This window comes from Zalophus californianus, chromosome 12 (genome assembly GCF_009762305.2).
Source record: "Zalophus californianus isolate mZalCal1 chromosome 12, mZalCal1.pri.v2, whole genome shotgun sequence".
NCBI lineage: Eukaryota > Metazoa > Chordata > Mammalia > Carnivora > Otariidae > Zalophus > Zalophus californianus.
Genome location: NC_045606.1, coordinates 57,482,614 through 57,507,847, shown reverse-complemented (window position 1 = coordinate 57,507,847; position 25,234 = coordinate 57,482,614). Strand labels below are relative to the sequence as shown.

Genomic DNA, 25,234 nt, shown 5'->3' with positions numbered 1-25,234 from the left:
TCTTAGAACTGGCTCCTTTCCATTTCCTCTGCCCCTTCAGTTCAGGACTTCCTTCCCCTCTAGCCAGACTCTGAGTGGTCTCTCTCCCCACGCCCTCCTTCAGGCTATCTGGGACAATGAGATCAGATGACCATTCCTCAAGCATAGTTTTGGTCCTGCCCTTTCTCTGCTCGAACATCTTCTGGGGCTCTTACTGCCCACCAAATAAAAGGCTGAAGTCCATAGCTGGATGTTTATGGCCCTTCAACAGCTGGCCCAAACCACTAGCATTAGCTGCCATCCTGTTCTGCCTCTTTGAGTACTGCGTTCTTTAGCCAAATGGATACTATTGCACTTTTTCTTTTGCTTATGACTCTCCCTCTGTCTAGATATTTCCTCCCTCCCATTTCTCTCTGTTCAGATTTTCTCCACACCTCAGAGCCTTCATGGCGCTCCCCCTTGCGTGGTTTCCTCTCTGCCGTCCTCCGAACCTTGTGCTTCCCATGTCAGGTTCGATGCTCCTTACCCCATTTTCCTTTAGGTACTGTCTTCTGTCCCCTGTAGGCTGTCAGCTTCCTGAGGGCAGAAGCTCCCTACTGTCTTTGCCTCCCTGGTAGAACCTCTCTCTTACAGGTAGCTAATATCCAATGAAGATTTCTTGGTTGAATTATTTAATAGTCATAATGGCTATATTTATATATTTTGCGTATTTTACTTTAACATTTTTGATTTTTCTTGAAAGTATTCTTTTTGAACTCTGTTTTCTGGGGGGGCATGCCATTTTGTTCCTATGTCCTGCCTTAAATATTTCCAAAGTGTGTATAAATCCTTAGGTGAGGAAAATGGACATGTAATAAACGGTTCTTTAATGTAAAATAATTAAATATAGTCTGTTGACTCTGTTTAAAACTCTTCTCATTTAGTCTTCTCCTATTTCTTCTTGTAACTGGGGGTGGGGGGGGAGGAAATGAATGTGATAGGAGAGCGTGGGAATAACAAACATAGGGCCCTGAATACATTGCAGGATAAAGAACACCGACTTCATGATCACAAGCCTGAGTATGAATCACAAACAGTGGTTGTTTCTTTACCTTTTTGAGCCTCAATTTACTCATCTGTAAAAGGAGGATTTAAAATGATCTGTGAAATCTTAACATCTGTGATAGCTTATGGCACATAGTAGATCCTCAGTAGAATTGGGGGGAATTGCCTTGAAGGGTGAGGATCCTTCTGGTCTTCTCCTGTGAAGATCAAATGGGAACACATGAAGTGTCTGATACTCAAGAAATGATTTACAGGTTAACTGTATTTTATTTTATTTTATATCACACATTTTCTTTTGGCCACACTGGTGTTTTAGGGACCCTGGTTTTGTCCGTGGTCCTCCTGCCACAGTGTAATGTGGGTCTGTCCATATAGTGCTGGGTGTTCCTTCCCCAGATTTCAGGGCCGGTCTGGATTTAGGAGTGTTCCAGATGAGTTTCTGTAAGTACTTAAAGTATGTGTGGCATTCGTACGTATCTTAAATTTTATCAAGCCAACTGGTAGGGTTGCTATTTGGAAATAGCTCGAGGTTTGTTTGTTCAGCTTTAGATTACTAAAAAAAGGAATGTGAATGTTGAGTGGTTTCATCCTTTGAGAAGGAATATTTATATGTTCTAAACTTTCAGTTTTGCTCATAAGATGGGGTGAGTTCTGTTCTTTCTGAGGAAACCCTTCAGGGTGCCATTTCTGCTTATTTACAGAAGACGAAGAGGACAGTGTTCCTGCGAAAGTGGAGGGACAAAGGAAGATGAGTCAGGACAGTGTCCATCCCACCACAGGTAATGGCTGGTGTGGCTTCCTGGGGAAGCTTCTTTTGGTTTTGTTCACTTTCCCTTCAGTCACTTTCCTACCGCTCTGAAGATGTTTACACAGCTCCCCGAAGTTGGCTGGTTCGATCTGGATATCTTATGGCTGATAAGCTGCTTAGTCCCACTTAGGATGCAGGGAAACCACTGGAGAAGGATTTATAAAGTAAGCCAATTTATACAAGGTATTCCTTCCTGAATTACTTTGTAATGACTCAATTAGCTTTCATTTCTGCACAAAGGAGATTTAGTTGCATAAATTAGCTTATCATCATTGAGGAAGTGTCACTGCTAAAGGACAGTTTATAGATACAACATGCAGTTGCTGTCAAACCTCTAAGAATGTAATATAGACATCTGTGTATACTTTGTGCTTGAGCAGAACAGACTTCTGCCATTCAGAGACGAACAGGGGACAACAAGTTGCCCAGGGGACTGGCAATGTAGACATCTCTGAAAAGGTCAACTTGACACAGGCTCTGACAATCGACCCACAGCTCTGTCTTCTTTGATAAAAATCAGATAAACTTAAGACCGCTAATTGATCTGCAGCCTGTTTAAATGTTGGCCATGCATATCTTCATTGCATATGATTAACACAGAAAGCAAATGAATTGGGTGTAAGAAATGCCAGAGTCCAGTGACAGCAGTTTAAAAAATTGGAAAAGGACACTGATGGCCTAGAAGGGTAGGAAGGATATTCCCCTTATCCATTTCCACTTGGCACATGGCCCCAAGTACTAATTATGACTGAGACTGGAAAAATAACTATACATGCTATGTACAGAATCACATGATATGGGCAACTTTTTTTTTGCGGGTTGTTATTTCCAAATAGCAGGAGATAAACTGTATCTGTAGTGCAAGCATGAGGTTAGCTTTGATAAACCAGCAATTATTTTACACGGAAAGAAGAGAGGGGGAATGCCTTCTTATCGGGCCTTTTACACCTCTTCACAGCCGCGTGTCAGCTGGGGCAAGGTCTGCCATATCATCCCATGTCCTGCAAAGAGCTGGCGTTGAGGGTCACCTTCCCTCCTCTGATACGTTCATACATCACTCTTGCTAGCTGTCAGAGGCTGGGCGGACAGGAAGTGTGTGTTCAGGAAGTGGCTTTCCCCAGGCCTTCCTACCGGGACACGTGGAAAGGAAACAGGCCTGGTTTCCGGGCCTGGACAGGAAAGCAGGGGCAGGTTGCTGCATGAGGTTTTGGTTTGCTTTTTTCAGAAAGGAAGTGAGGACGAAGGCATTCGATGTGAGTGCTGTGGTCCTGTAAGATGCAGCTATAAAACGCAAAGGCTGAGCATAACCCCGAGGATGCCACCCAATAGTAATTCAAGTAATTTGCGTGTTTTATTATGTGTCATAAAGCTTCTGCCAAAAGCGTAGAGGTTTTTGGTTTTTTTTAAATTTCAGTGCAGGTGTAGAAGGTAGACATATACAGATATTCCTTCCAGAAACATAAGTATTTTGGCCTAAAGCAATCCTATTTTTCAAAAATCCTTTTAAAGTAACTCTCTCTCCAATTTTTGCCTTTGAGGGAAGGAAGAAAAAAGTCCGTTTTTCTTCAAAGGAATGCAGTAAGTAGATCTAGCTTTCCATGCAATAGCCATAAAGCACTGCAATAATTCTTATCTTCAGTGACATGAAATTCTTTTCAAGCAACAGTTTTAATGCTTTTGCATCGCAGTGACCTTTGCTCTCTCTAGGCTGTCAAAGATGTAACACTAGAAGTTTGTTTGCTGTGCAGGGCAGTGAGTTGACAAGGGTATTACTATCTTGCTGAGCATCACATGACATGAACTTCTAACCTTACTCAAGAATGTTATATATTTTTCACATTGACCGATTTTACTTAAAAAGAGAGAAAAAAATTCAGACGAATGTAAAATACATAAACAAAAACATAATCTTGTATTTCTTATAACTTCTTTCACGTTCAATCTTATGTGTCTTACATATATTTAGTATATATACACAAAATAAAGATTTCATTTGATTTATTTGTACACTGTAGAATATGCTTACCTTTCTGAAATACTTTTTAAACCTTTAAGACCACTCAGAGATTTTCCATTATCTTATTATTGAATGTTTCAGTGCTTGTCATCATATTTTTAAAATCTTTTGGTTTTTGCAAAAGTATTTTCAATTGTTTAGCTTATATTTTCCTGACAGTTCTGTTATTGCCCGAAGATCTGTTTTTGTATGTTTTCAAAAGCAGGAGCAAATACATTGTTTACATCTTTCACAGCCTGGCTAATTTAGGATGGCTATTTTTTTCTTTCTTTCCCTTCTTTTTTAACCATTCACGCCTCCCAGGACAAGAAATGTAATGAGGTGGGTTTTGTTTTTTGCTTTTTTTTTTTGTAATTTTGAAACCACAGATCATGATGCGGTAAGATTAGTCCATGCAGTGATGCAGACGTATTTGTATTCAGAATATATGATTCTCTGTGGTTTATGCATTATGCTCCGTGCCATTTTTGTGTTGTTTTTTAAAAACATATTTTACACGAATTATTTTTCAATGTATAGGCAAACAGTGCTAACTTTTGTGAGTTCATTGTGCTTCTGAGGCTGTATCCATGGGTAATTTTTTGAGCATGGTTAGCCACACTTAAAATTTTAAAATTTAAAAAATTGTAAACCAGAGAAGCTTGCTGCTCTCGGAGGAATAAAATAATTCCCAATTTTTGTATCTAGACTTCATACCCAGAATTTTAACATTATTTTCCCGAGGAGAGTAAGACTAATAAATCTATGCTGGCAGGTTTTCTCTTTAGTCGTGGTTCTTCTGCTTTATGTAACTAGTATTGCATTCTGAAATAGACGGAATGGTAAATTGTGTGTACATATAGTCGTGTGACATAAAGAACTTATTATTCTTTAACACAGCTCACATATGGGACACAGAAATGAGGTTGGTCTTTGGGTAACATCATCATCGAGATTGTAGAAAGCACAGTAGAAAATGCATCTTTTCCTCAGTATTGCCAAATCGCTAGCGCTCTTGCGTCTTTACAGCAGTGAGATTTAATGAAATGCTCATGATGCACATCTAGGGAGAGATGCATCTTGCACACGGTGGGGGTCTCCCTTTCCCCTCATGTGCTCCTCTGACTCCCATTAGTGTTAATGGGAGTTTCACCAAGCGCATCGAGGGGAAGAGAGCCCCCAAAGTGATAAGGATTATGTGGTAGAAATCACCATATACTTTTTCTTTCCTTCTTTCTTCCCCCACCTCTTGAAAATCTATTGAATGAAAAACTGTTGCGAGAGAATCTGAAAGAAGAGGAGCTGGCTGGACAGCTGGGAACGCACTGGGATGCTCTCGCTCAGCCAAAACTTCTCCAGTTTTAGCCCAAGTTTTGTTTCTTTAACCTTTTTGGATCAAGCCTCAGGCTAAGCAGCATGGGGAACACACAGGAGCCTTGACTGGGGAAACCAGCTATTTAGATCCTTTTACCTCCTGGCCAGTGACTGTGGGGGAGGGCCTTGCATGTGAAATGATGTCATCCTCTCTGTGCTCTAATTCCTTGACTTTTAAACTGACACTGACGGACTGCATGGGGCGCAACATTTGACCCATTTAGCAGTTGATTTAATCTGACTAGAATGTCTCAACTTCTAAATCTCTATTTGTCTAAATAAGTGGTTTTTAAAGGAAATCAGTCACTTTATTATTAAGTAATTCTTTCTAAAAGAAAAAATTGACAACGTTTGGCGTGATCTGTCCAGCCAGAGTGCCCTCTAGTGTCCATTTATAGAATTTACTTAATATGTGCTTTGGGGGGGAAATGTAATGAGGGGTGGCCGCAAGCATTGTTAGTTCTTGGTCGGATTCCCAGGCTCATAGACATCCCCGCTGGTAGCAGTGATGAGTGCTCAGATGCTGGAGTGGAGCGGTCAGGAAGGTGTCCGTCTCTCTCTCTTCCCCTCCTTCCCCCCTCCTTCCTTTCATTTCTCCATTTTTCTCTCCCTCCCTACCCCCCCTTTGAATTTTTAGAAAACAGGAGAGGAAAATTTTAATAGGATTTTGCTAGGTTGTGCATTCTAGTTATTGTTTATTTTCTTAAAGTACAATTGAAAAGTGTCATCTTTCTACATTTTCGCCCTCCACATTATTCAGATTTCCTTTTTGGCTTTAAAAACATGTTTCAGATATTAGAATTTTTGGAACTTCCGATAAACTTTTACCACTTGGTATAAATCGCAAACTGCGTGGTGTCAGGTGCGTAACTCAGATGCCCCGCTAACGTGCCTGCTTGTGTTGGCATTGCCAAGGAGCCTGCTGCTTGAGAGCCATATAACAAAACTAAGATGACAACCCCGATCCAGCACGCATCTGCACAGTTATCCCCTCAGAATTCAAAGATGACATTCCAATGATGGAAGTTGTCAGCACATCTATGTTCTGCCTGGTTAGTGAATCCACGGACATCTTATTGATATTACTTGCATTCTTCTTGCGTGAACTCATCAAAACTCAATTATCATGAAATTAAAAACAGGAAACAGTTCTCAGTGTAACAAAAGCATCCAGTGTATTTAACTCTGTGCTGTGTTTCAAGAGAGCCACATTGTATAAGTGACAAAGCATTTATTACCCGGTTTATTGTGGTATTACAGAGCGGAGAGCGCTAAATAATCAATCAGTTAATGGTCTGTATGGCAGTTTGAGCACATCACATCCATTGTGCTTATGCTGTTAGAAGGATGAGCTGATAACTCCACTGTATGTTGCATGTTTATTCAGAGCATAATGTCCTAAACTGGGGCTGACAGAAATCTTGAAAAATGCAGCTTCAGCATTGGCAATTGCAAAGTTGCTCAAATATTTTAGAAATCACTTTGAGAGGCTTTCGGTACAAAAGTCCCCAAAGATAAGACCTGGAATTACCCTTTATGTCATTCCCACTTTATCTTCTTCCTCTAAACAGCTTGCGGTTTTAGAATTGAACAAAAATTGTTGCCTAGTTTGGGTTATATCTGTGCCCTATTGGCTCCTTCATGATTATTTATTATTGTTTATGAAGCATCCCAAATGCTAACTTATTTTCTCCTTCCCTTCATCTGTCTTTTTTGGTAATTTTTAGAAATTCTGTAAGGTGGTTATTTCACAATGCATGTATCACATGTCGCGGATATTGCTCATCGTGCAGTGTGGCCAACTCACCTTCAACACATGTTGCGAGTGGGTTTAGGTCCATTATCAAAAATAAGTGGGAAGGAACTTTTAGGTGCTGGTTTGATGAGAACACATTGCAAGTACAGGTTTTAGATAAAACAAGAGAGGGAGAGAAAGAAAACAAGGGACATTCCAAAAGAGGTCTTTTTGAAAACAGTCCTTCATTAAGTCACTGTAAGAAGTAGGATTTGTCTATAAATGTAATAAAATGTTCTTTGAATCAGGACAGAATTTTTTTCGCCTGTTTTGGTGGTTTGAGGCGGCCCTTTAATTTCTGTTGGTTCATCTTAACTAAGGGCCCATTACACAAAAGCTCTAACTCATGTTTTCTCTCTCTTCTTCCTAGGAGATAAAAGCACCGATTATGCGAATTTTTACCAGGGTTTGTGGGACTGCACAGGAGCTTTTTCTGATGAGTTGTCATTTAAACGTGGTGATGTGATTTACATTCTTAGCAAGGTGAGAAGACGCCCCAGATGACAACTGTAAAGGGTGAACACAAAGCTAGATCTTTATGCATCTGGGTTTACAACACTGGGGAAAAATGCCAATTGGAATTCCTCTAGGTCCTTGTTAACAATTGGGAGTTCACAATAATTAATTATTTTGTCAAGTGAAATATAATCAAATTTTAAACACAATCAGATAACAGGATTCAACTTAACAGTGTGTTTACCTATCATTTCAGCCTTTGGCTCACATCCACATACTGCCTTCTCCAGAAACAATATACTTATGTGAAAGTTAACATTGTAAGGTATTAGGTTATTTATTATGTTTTTCTTTCCTCTTCCTTTTTATTCTTCTGTGTGCTTATTCTGGTTTTGTCTGCCATTCACTACTGGAAACACTGTTTATAGTAGAAGTTTTTCATCTTTATGTAAATACATTGGTGTTCCGACAATTTAAAAGCAATGCTTTTTCTATTCAGACAGTTTTAGGTGATTTTTTTTAAGTTTAACATAGTTGTATTTGTAAACATAATGGCAGAGTCTGTTGCTACGAACTCATCCTTATATATATATAAATCAGTGTCTCTGCCTCTTAATATACTGGATGATTGAAAATCTTTCTGTCCTTAGATCTAAAAGTCATGTTTCTTATTGTGGTGACATGTGTGAGCTCCCTTAATTTTCATATTTAACTTTCCCTACTATGATATGGGGATAAAAAAAACTCCCTTAGTCTACATTATGAAGCTATTTTAGAAACAAATGATGTATGAAAACTATTTAAATATAAGTAGGGAGATGTTCTATAAGTCTAGGAGTTTAATGTGGTTTCTTGATTAGAGAAAAATTTGTACTTTTCAGAAAGATAGTATGACTTGCTAGATGCAGAAGAGAATTTGGAAATACGGTCACTTATTGACTCTTAACACAAGATGGCTGGTGGATAAAATCATAACATAGAAGATCATAGAGCATTTGAATGAGGAATCTGAGTGATGATCGTCTACCTATTCTTGGTTTTATAGATAAGGAAACTTGGGTCAAGAAAGGGCCAGAGACAGTACTTAACCAGGCATCTTGACTCCCAGACCATGGTTTTCTCCTTTTCTCTTTTGCTTCTCATTGGAAACTGTTATAAAGTACCTACAAGGGGCAGAAAGGGCCCATGCCAAGCACCAGGAATCCAAGAGGAATACTATGGAAGCACTTGTAGATGATTGGTGGGAAATATTTAGTAAGTAAATATTGCCAGCTGTGATGATTGCTAGTTAGGGTGCTCAGAGCTAAGACTCCTCACTTATTTTTCTCTGTCCTCTGCTCCTTAGTGTGTTTGTGTTTTTTAAGGAAAGATGGTTTTGGTTCTTGGGAGCCAACTCCTGGATTAAGCCTATTATGGAGCATTTAATTGTCCTGAGTTAAGGCAACACTTATTTAACAAAAAGATTTTATTTATTTATTTTTGAGAGAGCGCATGAGTGAGCACAAGCAGTGGGGAGTGGCAGAGGGAGAGGAAGAAGCAGACTCCCCGCTGAGCAGGGACCCCGATGCAGGGCTCCATCCCAGGACCCCGGGATCATGACCTGAGCTGAAGGCAGACGTCTAACTGACTAAGCCACCTACGCACCCCTAAGACAACACTTTTTTTTGAGTGAATTACTTAATATAGAAACCAAACTGGTTTATTTCCATTCAAGATAGTTTCTTGGAATTATTCCTCAAATCTACTCAGCTCACAGTTACTTTCACCAACTTAGCTGCAATTGTGTATAAAATTAAAAGGTTGATTAGCTTCCACTTGGAATCCCAAACTACAGGGATAAATGGCTTATAGTCTTAATATTATTATGGTAAAATGTGAAACTTATTTTCAGCGTGGGTCTGTTCTTAAAGCCTTCTTTATGAGTCAAGGTGTCTGTGTTGCTGAAAAGCTCAGAGTACCGACCTCTAGGACACGCTGTCAGACAAGTAGAGTTTTCTGTTATTATAAAGTTAAAAGTACAATCCTAGGTGTATATCATACTTCTAGGATCCCAGTGTAGGTAATTTCTGTTCCCAAACCTGTTTTGTGGAGATTGTAATTTTATGTGTGAAGCTTTATCATAGAGCTGAGGGTAGTGGTGGTCCAGCTCAAAGGAAGAGTATAGTGCCATCTAAAATGTCTAAATGCTATTATTTGGGTATTGTGTACCCAAAATAATTCCTCAATCAGCCCTTCACAAGGCTCGAAGTTCCACAGGCAGCATCATTTCATGAGGGGCCTCCTAGAAATAATGATTGTATCTGGAGCTCATTTTGGTTTTTGAAAGAAGAGACAAGACATTGTTAGCCAGCACCTTATCACTGTTGGCTGAATGATTTAATACCAGTATTTATCCAGAAAAAAGGCAAGTTCCTGGTGCAAAGGTTGCTCTGCAGCATAATTTAGGCATTGGAGGAGCTGTGGTTGTGACGATCTATAAGATGGGTTTTCCTGAAGCTGCCAGTTCTTTTAGAACTCATCAAATTGAGGCTGTTCCAACTAGCTCTGCAGATGATGGATTTAAGGCAAATGTCTTTAAGGAGACTGAGAAGAAGCTTGAAGAGGAAGGGGAACAGTTTGTGAAGAAAATCGGTGGTATTTTTGCCTTCAAGGTGAAGGACGGCCCTGAGGGTAAAGAAGCCACCTGGGTGGTGGATGTGAAGAATGGCAAAGGATCGGTGCTTCCTAACTCAGATAAGAAGGCTGACTGCACAATCACAATGGCTGACTCGGACTTACTGGCGTTAATGACTGGTAAAATGAATCCTCAGTCGGCCTTCTTTCAAGGCAAATTGAAAATTACTGGCAACATGGGTCTGGCTATGAAGTTACAAAATCTTCAGCTTCAGCCAGGCAAAGCTAAGCTGTGAAGAACTCCCTTTGCCTACCTTTGAAAATTAAGATGAGATATATAGATACATATCCATATATTTCATTGTCCGAACTTATACGGAAACTACACATTGGCAAATAGTGTGAGATTTGTTTTTAAATGGGTGTGCCTGGCCCTGTTTCTCCTAAGCTCTGGGTAGACAGGGCCCAATGGTGTATTACTGCTTGCTGAATTGCATACAAAACTGTGCATTACAAAGTTCATGCGGTAATTATGGTTTGGGGTAAAACTTGAGTTTCAGAATAAAATCAGGAACAGCAAAATCTAAAAACTATGTAAACAAAAGCTCTCATTTTGCTTATAAAGTATAATCAAAGATCATTTTGCTGAAGATTCAACTTAAATTTTCCTCTGGAGAACTAGGGGAGAAGCTGAATACCAGGAACTGGCCAGTAGTAATTACTGTTGTGAATTAATGTCCTTAATATATTTTCCATTAATAGTTTTTAAAATTCTGTACTGAGATGTTTAAAAAAAAAGACTTAAATTTTGCTTTTCATGCCATCAAAATGGTCTTTTTTTCCCCAAATCAAAATAAACCTGATCAGAGCTTGGACGGGAAAAATCTACAGCTGAACGCAGGCCTATTCTTAAAATAAAAATGTTTTTAAAATGACTTTCCTTCTTGAAAAAAATCAGTGTATTGGTCGTAAAACGCTGTTGTTAAAAAAATTGAACAAATAAAGGTTGCTTTGAGATGCACAGTTTTCAAAGTATCTATCTGTAAAGCTCTCAGTCCTTTCTTCTCATTTTCCTTTTCCATATAAGTTTAGTTTAATTATCCACATTTGATTTATCTTTCTTCCTGTTTTTTTTCTAATGCTAATGTTATTTCTTACAACTCAGTAAGATACGGGATAAAATAATGCTTTTGGAAGAATGTTTAATAGAAAATTAAAATAGCTCTTCCTGAAAAAAAAAAATACCAGTATTTATTCAGTGGTGGACCTGGTAGAATCAACCAGGTAGATCTTGGTGAGGGTAAAAAGAAAGGACACTTAGCTCTCCCTTGATGGGATGTGGACAAATTCTGGGCCATTATTCGATATCTTGGCTATTGGTTTTCAGGTTGCTTTGGGAGTCAGTATATGTTTGTGAAGATTCTTGCTTCTGCAATTTTGGGGGGATGGTTTCAGATAAGAATCTCTGGAGACTGTAATAAATTTTTTATAGGCTTAGTCTCCCAGTTTTTATCAAAACTTTGGCCAAAATAGACCATAAATTAATATCATAAATTCACTTAATATGTGAATGACAGCAATTTGAATGTTTAATACTACTGTAAATTCGGAACTCAAGGTCCTTAGAGTGAAAAATTGCTCAAAAGGACATGTTTCTAGATCAAGGTAGAGAGACAGATTTTTTTAAAAAGTACAATTAGTGTAGAAGCCACTAGCATTGTTGTAAGTTTAGAAATCTGTTTCATCTTTCTCAGAGTTACATTAGGTTTTATGGTGATAGAATGAAATTTTACCATTTTAATTTATTTTTTACACCATCTAGTGGCTCAGAATGAGTGGTGCAGGTAATTACAGCTAATGTGCACAATCAAAATGATGTCATAAATTCAACTTTAAATCTAGCTATGGATTATTACTTTCCTAGCTCATGTTAATAAAGTATTAGCATTAATCATAAATTTTTTCATCATTCTGAATTAAATGTAAACATTGTATACATAAAGAAGAATACATTTTAAAGGCATCTTAATAACAATATTTGTAGAGGTGTAAAAAATGTGTACTTTGTAGAGAAATTAATGTCACAACTTTTCTAATAAATAATGCCATTTAGAAGATTTTAAAGAAATATGACTGGGGCACCTGGGTGGCACAGTTGGTTGAGCGTCTGACTCTTGTTTTTGGCTCAAGTCATGATCTTGGGGTTGTAGGATCAGGCCTGAGTCTGGCTTCGCGCTCAGCTCAGAGTCTGCCACAGTTTCTCTCTCCCTCTCCTTCTGCCCCTCCCCATGTGTGCACTCTCTCTCTCAAATAAATAAATCTTAAAAAAAAAATACAACTTTCTTTTCAAAATTAACTGAGCTACATTTTGCAATATTTAATTACCACTGATCTAACTTACCTTCTAGAAGGTTGTCATTGCTGAAGATACTCTTAAAAAAGGCAACAGAAGATAGTTTAAGAAAAATACATTTAAATATAAACAAAATTTAGATAAATCAAGGACTAAAAATGGTGTGCATTATAATAAAGAGGGTCTTAATTTTGTAAGTGAAATGACAGAAAAAGATGGAACTGGTTTGACGATTGGGCTGTCTTCATTAAAATTCACTATAGAAATATAGTTTGGGTTTTTTTTTAAAGATTTTATTTATTTATTTGACAGAGAGCACAGGTAGGCAGAGAGGCAGGCAGAGGGAGAGGGAGAAGCAGACTCCCTGCTGAGCAGGGAGCCCGACGCGGAGCTCGATCCCAGGACCCCGGGATCATGACCTGAGCCGAAGGCAGACACTTAACCAACTGAGCCGCCCAGGCACCCCGAAATATAGTTTGGTTTTAAAATTCAGTCCTCTCTCTGTTTTTGCAAGGAAGCCTTGATAGGGTGTCAGCTGTGCTCAGTCAGCCTGGGGATGATTTATTTATTTCAGGCCTCTTTTGAGAGTTATACAAATCTTAGCCTTTAAAAAAATTTTTTTTTAGTGAAAATCCAATGTTGCAATAAAGAAGAGTAAGCAGATAACCTGCCCTGCCCCCTTCCCTTTGTAACATTTTGCACTTAGCAGCTGTCATGTGACCCCTGGCTGAGCTAGCCTCTCTTTCAAAGTGGCATTTTCTAAGCTTTAACCTTTGAAGCTCACTAATAATAAATTTAAGTACTGCTTACCTAAAAAGGAGAGCCAGTAACTTTTTGCATATAGTTCCTTTCACATAGGCTCACTGCTGTTTTTTATGTATTAAAACGTTACTTTCGTAGTTCAGCGGAGATTGAGGAAATTTTTTTTCTCCCCTAAAACAATGGGGCACATTTACAGGAATGGATGAAAGTGGAATTTGTAATTTTAATGAGACCTGTGTTGTTAGTGAATTAATTCTGAAACACACAGCCCGATTTCTGATTAATTTGATGGGGGAAAATCATATTTGAGGTAAAAATATCTTTTTTTTTTAAAGGAATCAGTTTGTTTAAAATTGTGTCAAATTCCATTACTAGGTTACATTTCACTTTTATTACCACCTTAAACATGGACATAATATCCTAGTTAATAGTATTTTCGTAGAAGTATGTTTATGAAATTTTAGAATTTTAATAGCAGGATCCAGGTTATATAACTATAGGCATATTCCATTGCCCTGCATACCTCTTTGGTTATGTCATTTTACTTGCTGTTCTGGATTTACACCCTTTATTAGTTTATCTTTCAATCTGTACTCATCGGTAAATTGCTAACCACATTCCTATTCTTACTTTTAAAGCAATGAATTATTTTTAGAGACTTAATGACAGGGGAGCTATGCTTCAGCAGGAAAGAAGCACGCTACTTTGTCTGGTAGTAATAGAAAAACAAGAAAGTTAAGAGTCCTGGAATATTTTATCTAGTCTAGGACACGTGTGAATCACGCACCGCAGCTTTTTGAGAAATTTCTTATTAAGTCAAAAACAGGACATATAGGATGACGGTGTTCACTTAATGTGCAGTAAAGGGGCATTTTTTTTTTTTTTTTTTTTTTTTTTTAGTGTGTATTGGCTGGAGGTTCAAGCATTGCCTCTCTTTATATCTGTTTGTGACTTTTTTCAGTGATTGGTGAATTGTGACTGTCACTGACCATTTGTTTCTCATTGTGAAAATGGACAGATTCCATTCCTCGGGCTTTTCTGGCTTCAAACCTCCTAGAGAAGGAAAGTAAAATGAAAGTCCTGCCGAGCTCTACTGGCAGAGTTACTTTTCAGGTCTCTTAGTTTTTCCTTTGTGACCATCTGACCCAGTGTGCCACAAATAGCATGAGCAACTGCTGAGTAGTAACTAGGACATCTCAATATAGGACATATGTGGATGCTAAGCTAGGTCCCAAAGTGTTATTCTATCTTCCAGCCTTTGGGGAAGGTAGAAGGAGTTTTCTGTGCTTGTGACTGCATTTGTGTGGGTCTGATGGCATTTCGTTTCCACGCTGTCAGTATGGGAACGTCCTGGGTACAATGGTTCATACCAGGCAGACCTACTGCTCAGTACCCCCCTCCCCCTCCCGAGAAGATGTTCTGGCTCAGCTATGGGGCCCCTCCTGTTATCTATGCATGAACATGTCTCAGGACTTCCCTCTTTTCTCTTACATGAAAGGGAATGAGCATTTCAGGAAAATGTTGACAGCTGAAAGGGGAAGGTGATTCTGGGAGTCAGGCTGGAAGGCTCAGCCCCTGCAGTGGCTCAAGAGGTCAAGGATAAGCCAGAAAGCGGTGTCAGAGATGCAGGCAGAATGGAAATGGCAGTGAGGGGTGGCTACAGGCTGCAAGCCTGTGTGGTTTCATTCTGCATGGAATAACCCAGAAGCAGAACAAAACGACTCTAAAGACAGCATGATGTTCATAATGTTTTTTAAAATCTGAAATTGAAAAGTCCATGATCTCTTATGCCCTTCTGTCCCCCACCCCAAAAACTCAGGAACCCCCTTAATGTATGTATAGCAGCGTTTACTCCTTTGAGATGTCTCCCTCCTCATCCCTTTAAAGGCCAGATTCCTTTTGGAAGGGCAGGGTGGAGAACTGCTCGTAATAATCAGATTGCCTTGCAGTGCAGCCCAACATACACTTTTTGTTGCCCTGGTATTTTGCTATATAATTAGTGGGAAGAGAGAGGGAGGAAATGAAAAAGGGTTTGTTGCATACCTGCAGTGTCCTTTTCTAGGCACTCGATATGCTTTCACTCATCCGATCGTAAGATAACCCTATGAAGTCTCTGGTGTGATAATTTTCCAGATGAGAAAACTGATGCTCAGCAAGGTTATTATGTAAATCACCTGAGGATACCAACTAGAAAGTACCTTCTTCTGGAATCAGAGCAGATCTGACCCTAGAGCTTTCACTCTTTCTACTTTGCTACACCTACATGGGGACTAGGAGTATCGATTTCTCTCTCTTGACCCTGAACTCTTTGAGGTAGACACTGTGTCTTAAGTATTGTTGGATCCCCAATACCTAATATCATAGCAGATATATGTTAATATGTGTTTGTGAAAATACGGGTAAAAATGGGAAATAATCCTGAATGCTTAAAAGAACTTAGAATGATGGAGTCATAGAGTTAGGGGAACCTTAGTGCTCACCGTTTGCTTTATAGGTGAGGAAATCTCAAGGCTCAACATAATTGGGGAAAATAAATAAAAGATGCAAGGAGAAAAAGACTACCCCTGTGGAGACTTTAAAAGACTAGAGTTTGGGCACTTGAACTTCCAGTTCAGCCCTGAGCTTCTCAGCAGCCAACTACAAAAGGGGTAAGAGTCCAAATGCAAAATAATGAGACTTACTGATTTATGTTAAGTGGATTGTTGTGGAGTCTCAAAGAGTGCTGGAAATAGAAACCCCAAAAAATCATCCCCAAAGAACTTGGGGATTGCCCAAGGTTGCATATCTAGTTAGTAACAGAACTGGCATAAGACTCTGGAACTTCCAGGGGCGCCTGGGTGGCTCAGTCCATTAAGCGTCTGCCTTCGGCTCAGGTCATGGTCCCAGAGTCTTGGGATCGAGCCCTGCATCAGGCTCCCTGCTCGGCGGGAAGCCCTGCTTCTCCCTCTCCCACCCCCCCACCCCCCGCTTGTGTTCCCGCTCTTGCCATCTCTCTCTCTGTCAAATAAATAAATAAAATCTTAAAAAAAAAGATTCTGGAACTTCTGGGAAAATAATCACAAGAACAATGAGGAGCTGAAAACCCAGTAGATTGTCCTTTACACCTGCCACCCTGTTTCCACCTTTGCAAGGTTCTGTCTTCACCTCTTCGGTACATACAGTAAATTCACCTGAATTCAGTTCTTCAAAGAACTGGGATTATCTGGTACCAGTTGTGTCGGGGACTGATACCTTTCTTTCTGCAGATGGGATTTGAACTCTTCAGACAAGGTGTCCTATGCAGTGCATTAGGAGACATGGTGGACAGCAGCCTGCCCCCAGTAGGAACAACATACTTCGGATTGTGAAGCTAAACACACTTCAGAACAAACTTTGTTTAGTCATTGCTAAAATTCTTCACATATGTCTGATAGACACAAAGGAAAAGATACACCTTTTGGAAATTACACTTCTTAAGAAAATATTTAGGATTGTCAACTGGTGCATCATCCAAAAATCAAGACAGAGTATGCTTCCTCACCCAGTCCATTTATTGAACACCTTTTATCCATCTGCTGTGGGGGGCATACAGATCAAGTGTAAGACAGTGCCCTAATCTCAGTGAGTTTGTACTGTATTTTCATTGAAGGGACAAAACTAACATACATAAAATCCACTGAGGAATAAATGCTCAGCTTGAAATGAGAGATGTAAGTGCAGATTAAATAATTTGGAGGCTAATGCATGACAGCTGGGTAACTTGAGTCAGGTCATAGTTACTGGTTAGGATTTGGGTGAGGGAGGAGAGCCATTTCCTGGGGAGGAAGGCACCATGTGCAGAGGTGGGAAGGAGTGTAGCGTGAAAGATTGGACCGTGTGGACCAGAGCAGTGAGAGAACGTTGCTAGCAAGTGGGGGAGAGATCCGAGCAGAGGAATTTACAGTTATTGTACTGGGGAGCTGGGGTAAGTGCCTGAGCCATGCTTGCAACGGACACGGGTGGTTTCTGGGAAGAAGAGTGAAGCCAACTTGATGATGCAGTAACCCGGGGTCAGGCGGTGAAGGGCTGGAGCAGAGTGGCGACAGTTGGAATAGACAGGTGGGTGAGCCTGAGAACCGTTTAACGGAGTCTCCTACTGGTTAGTGAAATACACCGAGTACCAAGGCCACTTTCTACTGAATATGATTCGATCTTTTCTTTGCCTGCCATCAGTCTGAATAGCAGTCTGAATCATCAGACCGAATAGCAGTTTTTGCTGTGCGGTATTATAAATGTGGATTGTGTAGAAACTTGAGTTAAATGTGTCTTCACTCTGGAATATAAACTAAAATTTGTTATAATAACTGAATTCTTACTATCAGCTTCCTTGCTTGTCCTTTGTCTTTCTTGCTTGCAAAATGGAGCGCACAGTACAGAGAGGAAAAAAATAGTAATTCTTCGAATTAGCGTAACTCAAAGTCACACCTGCACAGTGAATTTTAAAGTAATGAGGTTGATTTCCATAAGCTGCTAAGAGACTCAGTGTCTTAAAGCAGGTTCATGGAGGATGGTATTCAGACATCATGGAGGACCTTAGAGAGGATTAGTGTCGATTTCCTCATTTATCAGCTCAGGAGACGAAGATTCAAGGCGTTAATATGTAGATAATAATAGTAAAACACTGGGGTTGTCAGGTTGCTGTTGTGCATTTTCAGGGATGAAATGACAGGTATGAGAAATGAAAGGAATCTTACAAAGTTTCTAGTTGGAGATAGTAAAAAGGAAGAGATTGAAGAGGTAGGCTTGAAGAAAGGATTTCTGTATTTTAAATAGATATTTAGTTTTCATACTACCACAGTGTTTATGAAAAATTGAGACTATCACAGTGAATACTTGGAAAACAATGGTCAAGTCCACTGGTTATGAAACTCTGCATTTTATATTTTGTGAATAAAATTAACTTCATTTCTGCAAAAGGGTAGTATGTTTCAAAGCACGGATACATGTTTGGAGAAAGGACAGGTAGTCTTTCCACCTTTCTAACACCTGTTGCATTCAGACAGGTTGGTAACTAGTTTCTGGAAGGGGTAGTACATATCAGGAAATTTTTTTAAGTGTTTCAGGTTTCTCTTAAGGCAACATTCTTTTACCCACAGTTTGCAGAAAGTGGAGTAACACACGTGAGAAATGAGAATCATGGTGCTGAGAAGGATTCCAGTGAATGTCGGGGCCTTACACTGGCAGAGAGCAAAGATGTAGTGAATGAGGAAAGATGGACATATGTTTAGGTGTTGTGCTGGTTTCACATGATCAGGGCTCGTCCTTTCTCCCTGCCCCAGTTACATAATCGCTTGCATTTATTGCCTAGTAACTATTAGCTGAGGCCGAAAATTTTACTACAAAATAAAACAAAAACTATTTTAATGGCAGGAAAATTGAAAACAGAGGAGTTAGAGCACAACAGTGCCGTACCACTTTCCGATTATTTTCTCGGATTATTGGGCAAGTTTGGCTTTTTTTTTTTGCTTCTTTGACTGCCACATTACATTTTGCCTGGAAGCCATCCATTTTGCAGATATTGAATTTCTTTTGAGTATTATTTTTATACAATAAGCATCACTACACCTCTGGATCTTGATAGCATTACTATGGGAGGAGAAAGAAGCTTTGTGTTAGTAATTACCTAACATTGTCAGAAGCTGACTGCAGGCCTCTTTCTAGTGATAACAGAATAACCACATAATGTAGCTTTATAGCACATGATTAATAGAAAATAATTACACGTCCTACAAAGGGATGCAATATTTCTTATAAATTGACTGGAATGGTTTCCTGTAGATTAAAGGACTCTTCATTATTTTATCAGTCCTCCCGAAGCACAGTCACTTGCCTGTGTTAGCGTTTTAGTTGATGTTAAGAGCCGAGTAGGGTGAAGGATACCAGATGGCAGACCTTCTTGTACCTGAGATCTCTTGTGCCATAAAGATGACATGATGCTTCCTAACCTTTCAGAGATTTAGATGGCAGCCTGGTATGGTTTTGTCTCTTTGTTTTTTTGTTTAATAACAAGATAAGGCTTGAGGACTGTTTATCTTTTTTTTTTTTTTTAATGACCCACCTGTGACTTTTAGAACAATACTATAATTGGTATGTGGACGGTAAGGAAACACTGTATGGATTGCATTATTTCCCACTGTAATATGTCATTTGCAATCACATTTATTTGGGCACAGGAAACAGGGAAGGCAAAGAGGCCGATTCTCGTCTTCAAAGGGAAAGCTTGTATGGTATTGAATCTTGAGGCTCAAGTTTAGAATACCGTGCTCCAAGAAGCATCTTCATTCCAATTTATAGGCTGCAAATGGTTTAATTGGGATTCATGTTGCTCAGGAGGCTCATACAGAGGATGGTAATGATAAAAGTAAAAGCTTCTGTGTTTGCAATCTTGTCGACATACTCTAATGGCCGCAGTGTAAATCCATAAATTTGCCTCCTAGATTTTTACCTCACTCTATTTTATCTTACCTCTTAATTCCACACAGGAGTATTCTATGGAATTCTTTACAAATGTAAAGTAATAAACATTCTGATTTTTTACCCTTTTCTGATTTAAACCTGTGACATTTTAGAGTATTTTTATGAGCAAATTTCCTGTGCTCTTGAGTTATTTTAAATTAAGTGAAGCATTTAAGATTATTTTAGTCTGAAACTTTTATGTTTTCCTAGAATGTTACTTTTAAGGGATGTGTTTGCAGCTGAATAAGCTCCTCCCTCCTGTTTCCGACTGTCCTTTCTGTTTAATAAATCTTACCAGTGACCGTCAGGCAGAATTATCTCAAGTGTGAAGTATGTCATTGGTCCTTTGGTGAAATGATTCTTTGGAAATCAGTTTCTTAAATTTGGATGTCAGTGAGCTTTTTGAGAACAATAATATGCCCTTCTTTGAGAGTACAGATTATAACCAAAGCGGAGTATTATAAAGTGATGTGAGCATTATTTAAGCCTCGAGCCCCAGATTGAGGGCTGTTCTTGGAAAGCAGATTTGGGTCTTCATATACCCTCACACTGAGTGTGTTCTGTCTGCCTGTTGGGGGCGGGGGCAGTTCCTTTACTCTTTACAAATAATCAATTTTTTGAAAAATGTTAGACTGGCATTGGTTAAGAGCTTTCATATCAGACTTACCCTGTTAACCATCCATTTTGAAATCTTACAGTGTAGGCCTTTTGCCTCAGGAAGGTTAAATACATTTGTTTTGTGAAGCATTAGGCCCTAATTGTATTCATTGCCTTAAAAATTGAAAAGAGCAGTTTTATTAGGTACCTATTAAGATATAATGGTTGCTAATCATAGCTTTCAGTTAAGTTTGTGTTTTCTTCTGATAAATAGATCCTACATAGATTATAGTCACCATCGCTGAGTTCAGGCGTCAGACTATTTTCATCACGTAGATAGTTTTATCCACAAAAAAATTCACTCTAACATTGAACTTTTAAAACTTAAAATCTTGAGTCCTCTGCCTCATGAGCCAGAGCTGTGCCCTCATTAGAATAGGAAGTGTAAGGTTAGCCTGACCACCGCCCCCCCCCCAACCTTTCCTTCCACCTTATTCTTCCAATAAACCTGATTCTGGTACAACCCACTGTTTAAAAAGCACATATAGATTTTAACCTGGTATTCTCTCTATTGATAGACTACATATCAATACACACATGCTAACATTGCTACATTTGTATTGAGGAATTGTATGATTTTCCTTTCTGATGGTCAATAGCATATACTAATCAATACAGATGTTAAGTCTGTGCCAGTATGAACATTCCCTCCCCACATGTAACTCAATATGCATATGCACATTTATCTATGACTCAGATGTTGGAAAATCATAACCTATTGAATTACTTTGGGGATTGATTTTAAAAATTTATCTTATATGAAAAATTAAATTTGGGTCCTACAGTGCTTTTGCAGAGTATTGCTTTTGGAAGATATTATTCTTGAAACTTGTAATTCATTTTACTTTGTTTGTATCTCACTAAACATAAATAAATTTGAGATAAAAATACATTAGTCAATCTGGCAGACATATGAGACCCGTTGCAGTGTGTTCACGATTCCTAAAGCAATGGTGCATCTGTCAATGGAGGCAAAGGGGAGAAATGCAGGTATAGGTTTATCTCACATTGCAAAGTAAATGCAAAAGTGACTCATCAATCACTCTTTTTTACAGCTAGATTAATATTTCACCTTTATAACTTGAGATACTTTATTTCTTATTGATCTTCCACTGTAAGGGTGAACCTAACACCACCTTCAAATTCCTACCACCCATCCTTTATCTAATGTAGTTTTTGATTAGTGAAAGCTTAAAAATAAGTGCCTTTGGGAAGCTTTTTAAAAGGAGCCTTTAAAAATTATCTCATAAAGCAAATATTTTTGGATATTATTAGTGTTTTCTTAGTCCCTCATTTATCTGTTTAAAATATCTATACTCACATATTAGATTTTTCTTAAGAAGGGGCATAGCTCTGCGTTCTAAATAATTTTCAGTCATACGAGTTTAACTAGGAATCAGTTTATTGTGTCAGGCGAACGTGATAACCAGGAATCAGTTTATTGTGAAAAAATAATTCTTTCCTTGCTAGATGATAAGTTTCTTGAAGGCCAAGATCATATCCTAAGGATCTTGGCTGTAACCTTATAGCAAGCATCTGGCACTGGTGTTTGCACAGAAAAGGTGTCTCCCCAGGCTGTGTGTGTGTGTGTGTGTGTGTGTGTGTGTGTGTGTGTGTGTGAGAGAGAGAGAGAGAGAGAGAGAGAGAGAGAGAGAGAGAGAGAGAGAGAAGGGAGAGAGGGAGGGAGGGAGAAGGGAAATGGGCCTAGGGAGCTGACTTCTTCATGTAGTTCCATTTGCTAGGTTCTTATCCCAAGTGACTGTTTCTGTGTTCTATACAGAGTAATAAACAGGCTTTGTCTTATATGTTAATTTAAATCTTTGCCTAACAGCATTTTTAAGTGTCCAGAAACAAACAAAAAAAGATTAAAATGTTTCAATTTGCAGCTCAAGCTCTTGTAACTTTATAAAAATAAATAACATTTCTAAGAAGTTGCATATGAACAACAATGTACTTATACCAGTCTAAAGGTTAATATTGCATATTGTTTTCAATTAGGAATACAATAGATATGGCTGGTGGGTAGGAGAAATGAAGGGAGCCATTGGCTTGGTGCCGAAAGCCTACATAATGGAGATGTATGATATTTGAGAGTCCTGGGTAAGTACATTTTAATCCAATATTCTGTAATAGCTCATATGTTCTCTTGGTCTCTGCGTTATGAGTCTTTGCCTTTTAAAAAGTCTTTGTAGTTTTCTGATAGCACAAAGATCATGCTCCCACATCATCTTCTTCTTTTTTTAAAAAATCTAGTTTAATTTTTAAAATAACTTCATAGAATTTACCTTGGAAATAGATTATTTAGAGAAAGTCCCTTTGCTAATAACAGGATGTTTTCCCAAACCTTCTCCTCTTGAGTAAAATACCACTCTTTCTGGCCTTTCTGAGGAGCTGAATTGACAAAATGTTGAGTAAATATTCATTTTTCCTTGCCTAAAAGTGTATTTTTTTTTCTAAGCAGGAAAAATCAACATTTCGCCTGAAGAAAAAAAATTCAGATGCAGCTTTCCCTTTCTACCTACAGAAAAGGAAGATTCTCCTGCTGGTCTGGTAAATGCTTTGGATTTAGAATCATCTTGAGAGCATGAGTGGCAGCTGAAAACCTTTTTGTGTTTTGTTGAACATTTGTCTTTGAGTGTTATTTTATGCATTCACTATAATATTCCTCTGATATAAAATTAAATAAAGAATACTAATGTAAATTAGAGGCAAGCAGTAAAGTTGTACCTGTTGCTGTTTTGCGAAGAAGTAAATACAGTTTTTATTTACTCATTTGATTTGTGTGAAGAATTCAGCCCGATTTTATATGTACCTCACAGTCACTGCTGCTTTCAGTAGGAGTTGTAATTTCTCTTCAGAGTGCATGTCAATTACATATTAGAATGTAATATATAATTTCATGGAAATTTTAATTGAATATATCATGCAAGCTTTTGGTAGATGCTATCTAAAGAATGTGGCTTTGTTAAAACTTTGTAGACGATCGATCATAGTACTGATTTTTCACACAACAGTGACATGTTTTCATGAAAGAATTTTTACTGATTTTTACTTCATGTTAAAGAAAGCCACAGGAAAGAAAGAATGACAGAATTGCAGATGGTAGCGTGCTGGTCCCCGGGACACACGTGTAGCCCAGAACCACGGTGTGTGCGAAACCCTTTATCAGTAACAAACAGCCCGGTTCAGTGATGGGCTGGCCAACATTTTCCACCACAGTTTTGTTTAAATTTAATAAAATAAAAAATTCATAAAACAGCCCCTTCTGCATCATACAGCAGCATAAAGAATCTCAGTGTATTCTCAAAGTAAGAAGATCTAATGGAGCGCTGTCTTATCCTGCCTGATCATTGCTGGGCTATTAAAGTCCCACCACAAAATAAAATACAATAAGATAAAATAAAGTCCAACCACAATAAATAAATAAATAAATAAAATAAAGTCCCACCACAAAACAGTAGAACTCCAGAGGTGAGTTTCCTCTGTGCTTCTCAGAGCAATGAAAAGAAAAGGAAGGGCTCAGAGGGGACAGCCTAGTAATCATGGTGGGACCATACACCAACAGGTGAGTGGAAAGGTAGTGTGAGTCTGACTTTGGAGGAATATGCTATGCTGCCTGAGCAAGCTTTGTGCAATTATAACATTACCTTTTCATGTATATTTGAAATCAAAGGGACTGTAAGTGCTGACGAGGTATCTGTGGCCTTGATATATATATATAAATGCACTGCTGATTGGATCATTATAGGTTCACCTAATATTGAATTAGTGGGTACTACCTTTGTTGAACTTTCCAGATCTTTGCTTTATAAAGATTCTAGCTGTGAACGTACTGATAATATTTAACCCCCCTTATTTATAGAAAACTATAAGCAATATTTCAGAACTTATATTTTACCATTGTCTTCTTAATACTGTGATCATCAGAGTTCAAACGTAATGAAATAGATTTTTTTTAGCTTTCGGGATCGTGGGTAAACTCTAGTTTACGTAAATTAGACATTGTCAAGTTAAAGCTTTCAGAAATTAATTTGTATACTCGTTAATCTTTTCCTAATAGAGAGCCGTTAGGGTCGATTGAAATCATCTTGACGAAAGTGAGACAACTGGAGATCAATTTAGTGGCCTTTTTTTTTCAAAGTCTGAGAGATTGAAAAGCAAAAAGCAGTTGTGGGTTTCCCCTGAACGTATAGTCTTCGGTTATGGATACAGGTTTCAGGCTTCTGCTTTAAGTGAAGATTTCAGTGCTGGGCCAGTAGGTGGCAGCAACTTTTCATTGCATACTCAACCCCTGGGCAACCCCTCCCCCACTCAGGCACAAACTTGAGCAGAATGTAAAGCATGTAAGATTTTTGCCTCCTTTTACAGTTAATCCAGGAGAGGGAGTCCTTTGCCAACTGATGACCAACAATTCCAAGCCAGATAGTCTCTGTGAATGGTGACAATACAGATATAAAGTGTTACTTCTGTCCAGAGCTCCTCTGGCCTTTGTTCTTGTTTAACTTGAATATAGGTGGGAGATAAGAAAGGAAACAAAAGATTTAAAATGAGAGTGACGGGAAATATAATCATTACTTTCAACTCCTGACTACTTTATATTCATTTGGCGAAATCATTTGTATACTACCAGGGAGAAAGTTTTCTTTACACCCTTGACAATATATCACACTCTCTTCAAGATCATAATAATATCATTAATGTGCATTTAAACAACATGGCTTGTTAGAAAATATGCTAATTGCTATGTTCTCATTATGTTTGCTTAGCTTTTATTTGTTTTTCTATGAACAGTTAGAGAGCTAATTTTTTTCAAAGGTGATTGTAAGTCATATTTTATATAGCATTTTGCTTGATTATTTGCTCTGTACTGAATTTGTACTCTATTGCCATTAGATCTTACAATAATGTTCCACTCTGCAAATT

At 38.5% G+C, this 25,234-nt stretch overlaps 2 protein-coding genes across 3 annotated transcripts in view; both read left to right on the top strand.

Moving 5' to 3' along the window:
- SKAP2 (src kinase associated phosphoprotein 2) overlaps positions 1-24,991 on the top strand; it is a 170,776-nt gene extending 145,785 nt beyond the window's left edge. Inside the window, exons 10-13 of one of the 2 annotated variants that reach the window (XM_027573528.1) lie at positions 1,725-1,802; positions 7,367-7,479; positions 22,310-22,411; positions 22,773-24,991. In XM_027573528.1, coding sequence (XP_027429329.1) covers positions 1,725-1,802; positions 7,367-7,479; positions 22,310-22,402 — 284 coding nt within the window. In that variant the 3' untranslated portion in view covers positions 22,403-22,411; positions 22,773-24,991. Of the gene's footprint in view, positions 1-1,724; positions 1,803-7,366; positions 7,480-22,309; positions 22,412-22,769 lie in introns of both variants that reach the window. The other variant, XM_027573527.1, reaches the window with a different exon arrangement.
- LOC113911224 (non-specific lipid-transfer protein-like) lies at positions 7,492-10,627 on the top strand. Its single transcript, XM_035723262.1, has one exon. It carries the CDS (start codon positions 9,933-9,935, stop codon positions 10,359-10,361), a length of 429 nt encoding a protein of 142 aa, XP_035579155.1. The 5' UTR covers positions 7,492-9,932; the 3' UTR covers positions 10,362-10,627.
- Positions 24,992-25,234: the final 243 nt, after the last annotated feature.

Bases quoted from the DNA above. Each gene is read 5' to 3' on its own strand.
- LOC113911224 (XM_035723262.1), top strand. From the start codon at position 9,933: ATGGGTTTTCCTGAAGCTGCCAGTTCTTTTAGAACTCATCAAATTGAG.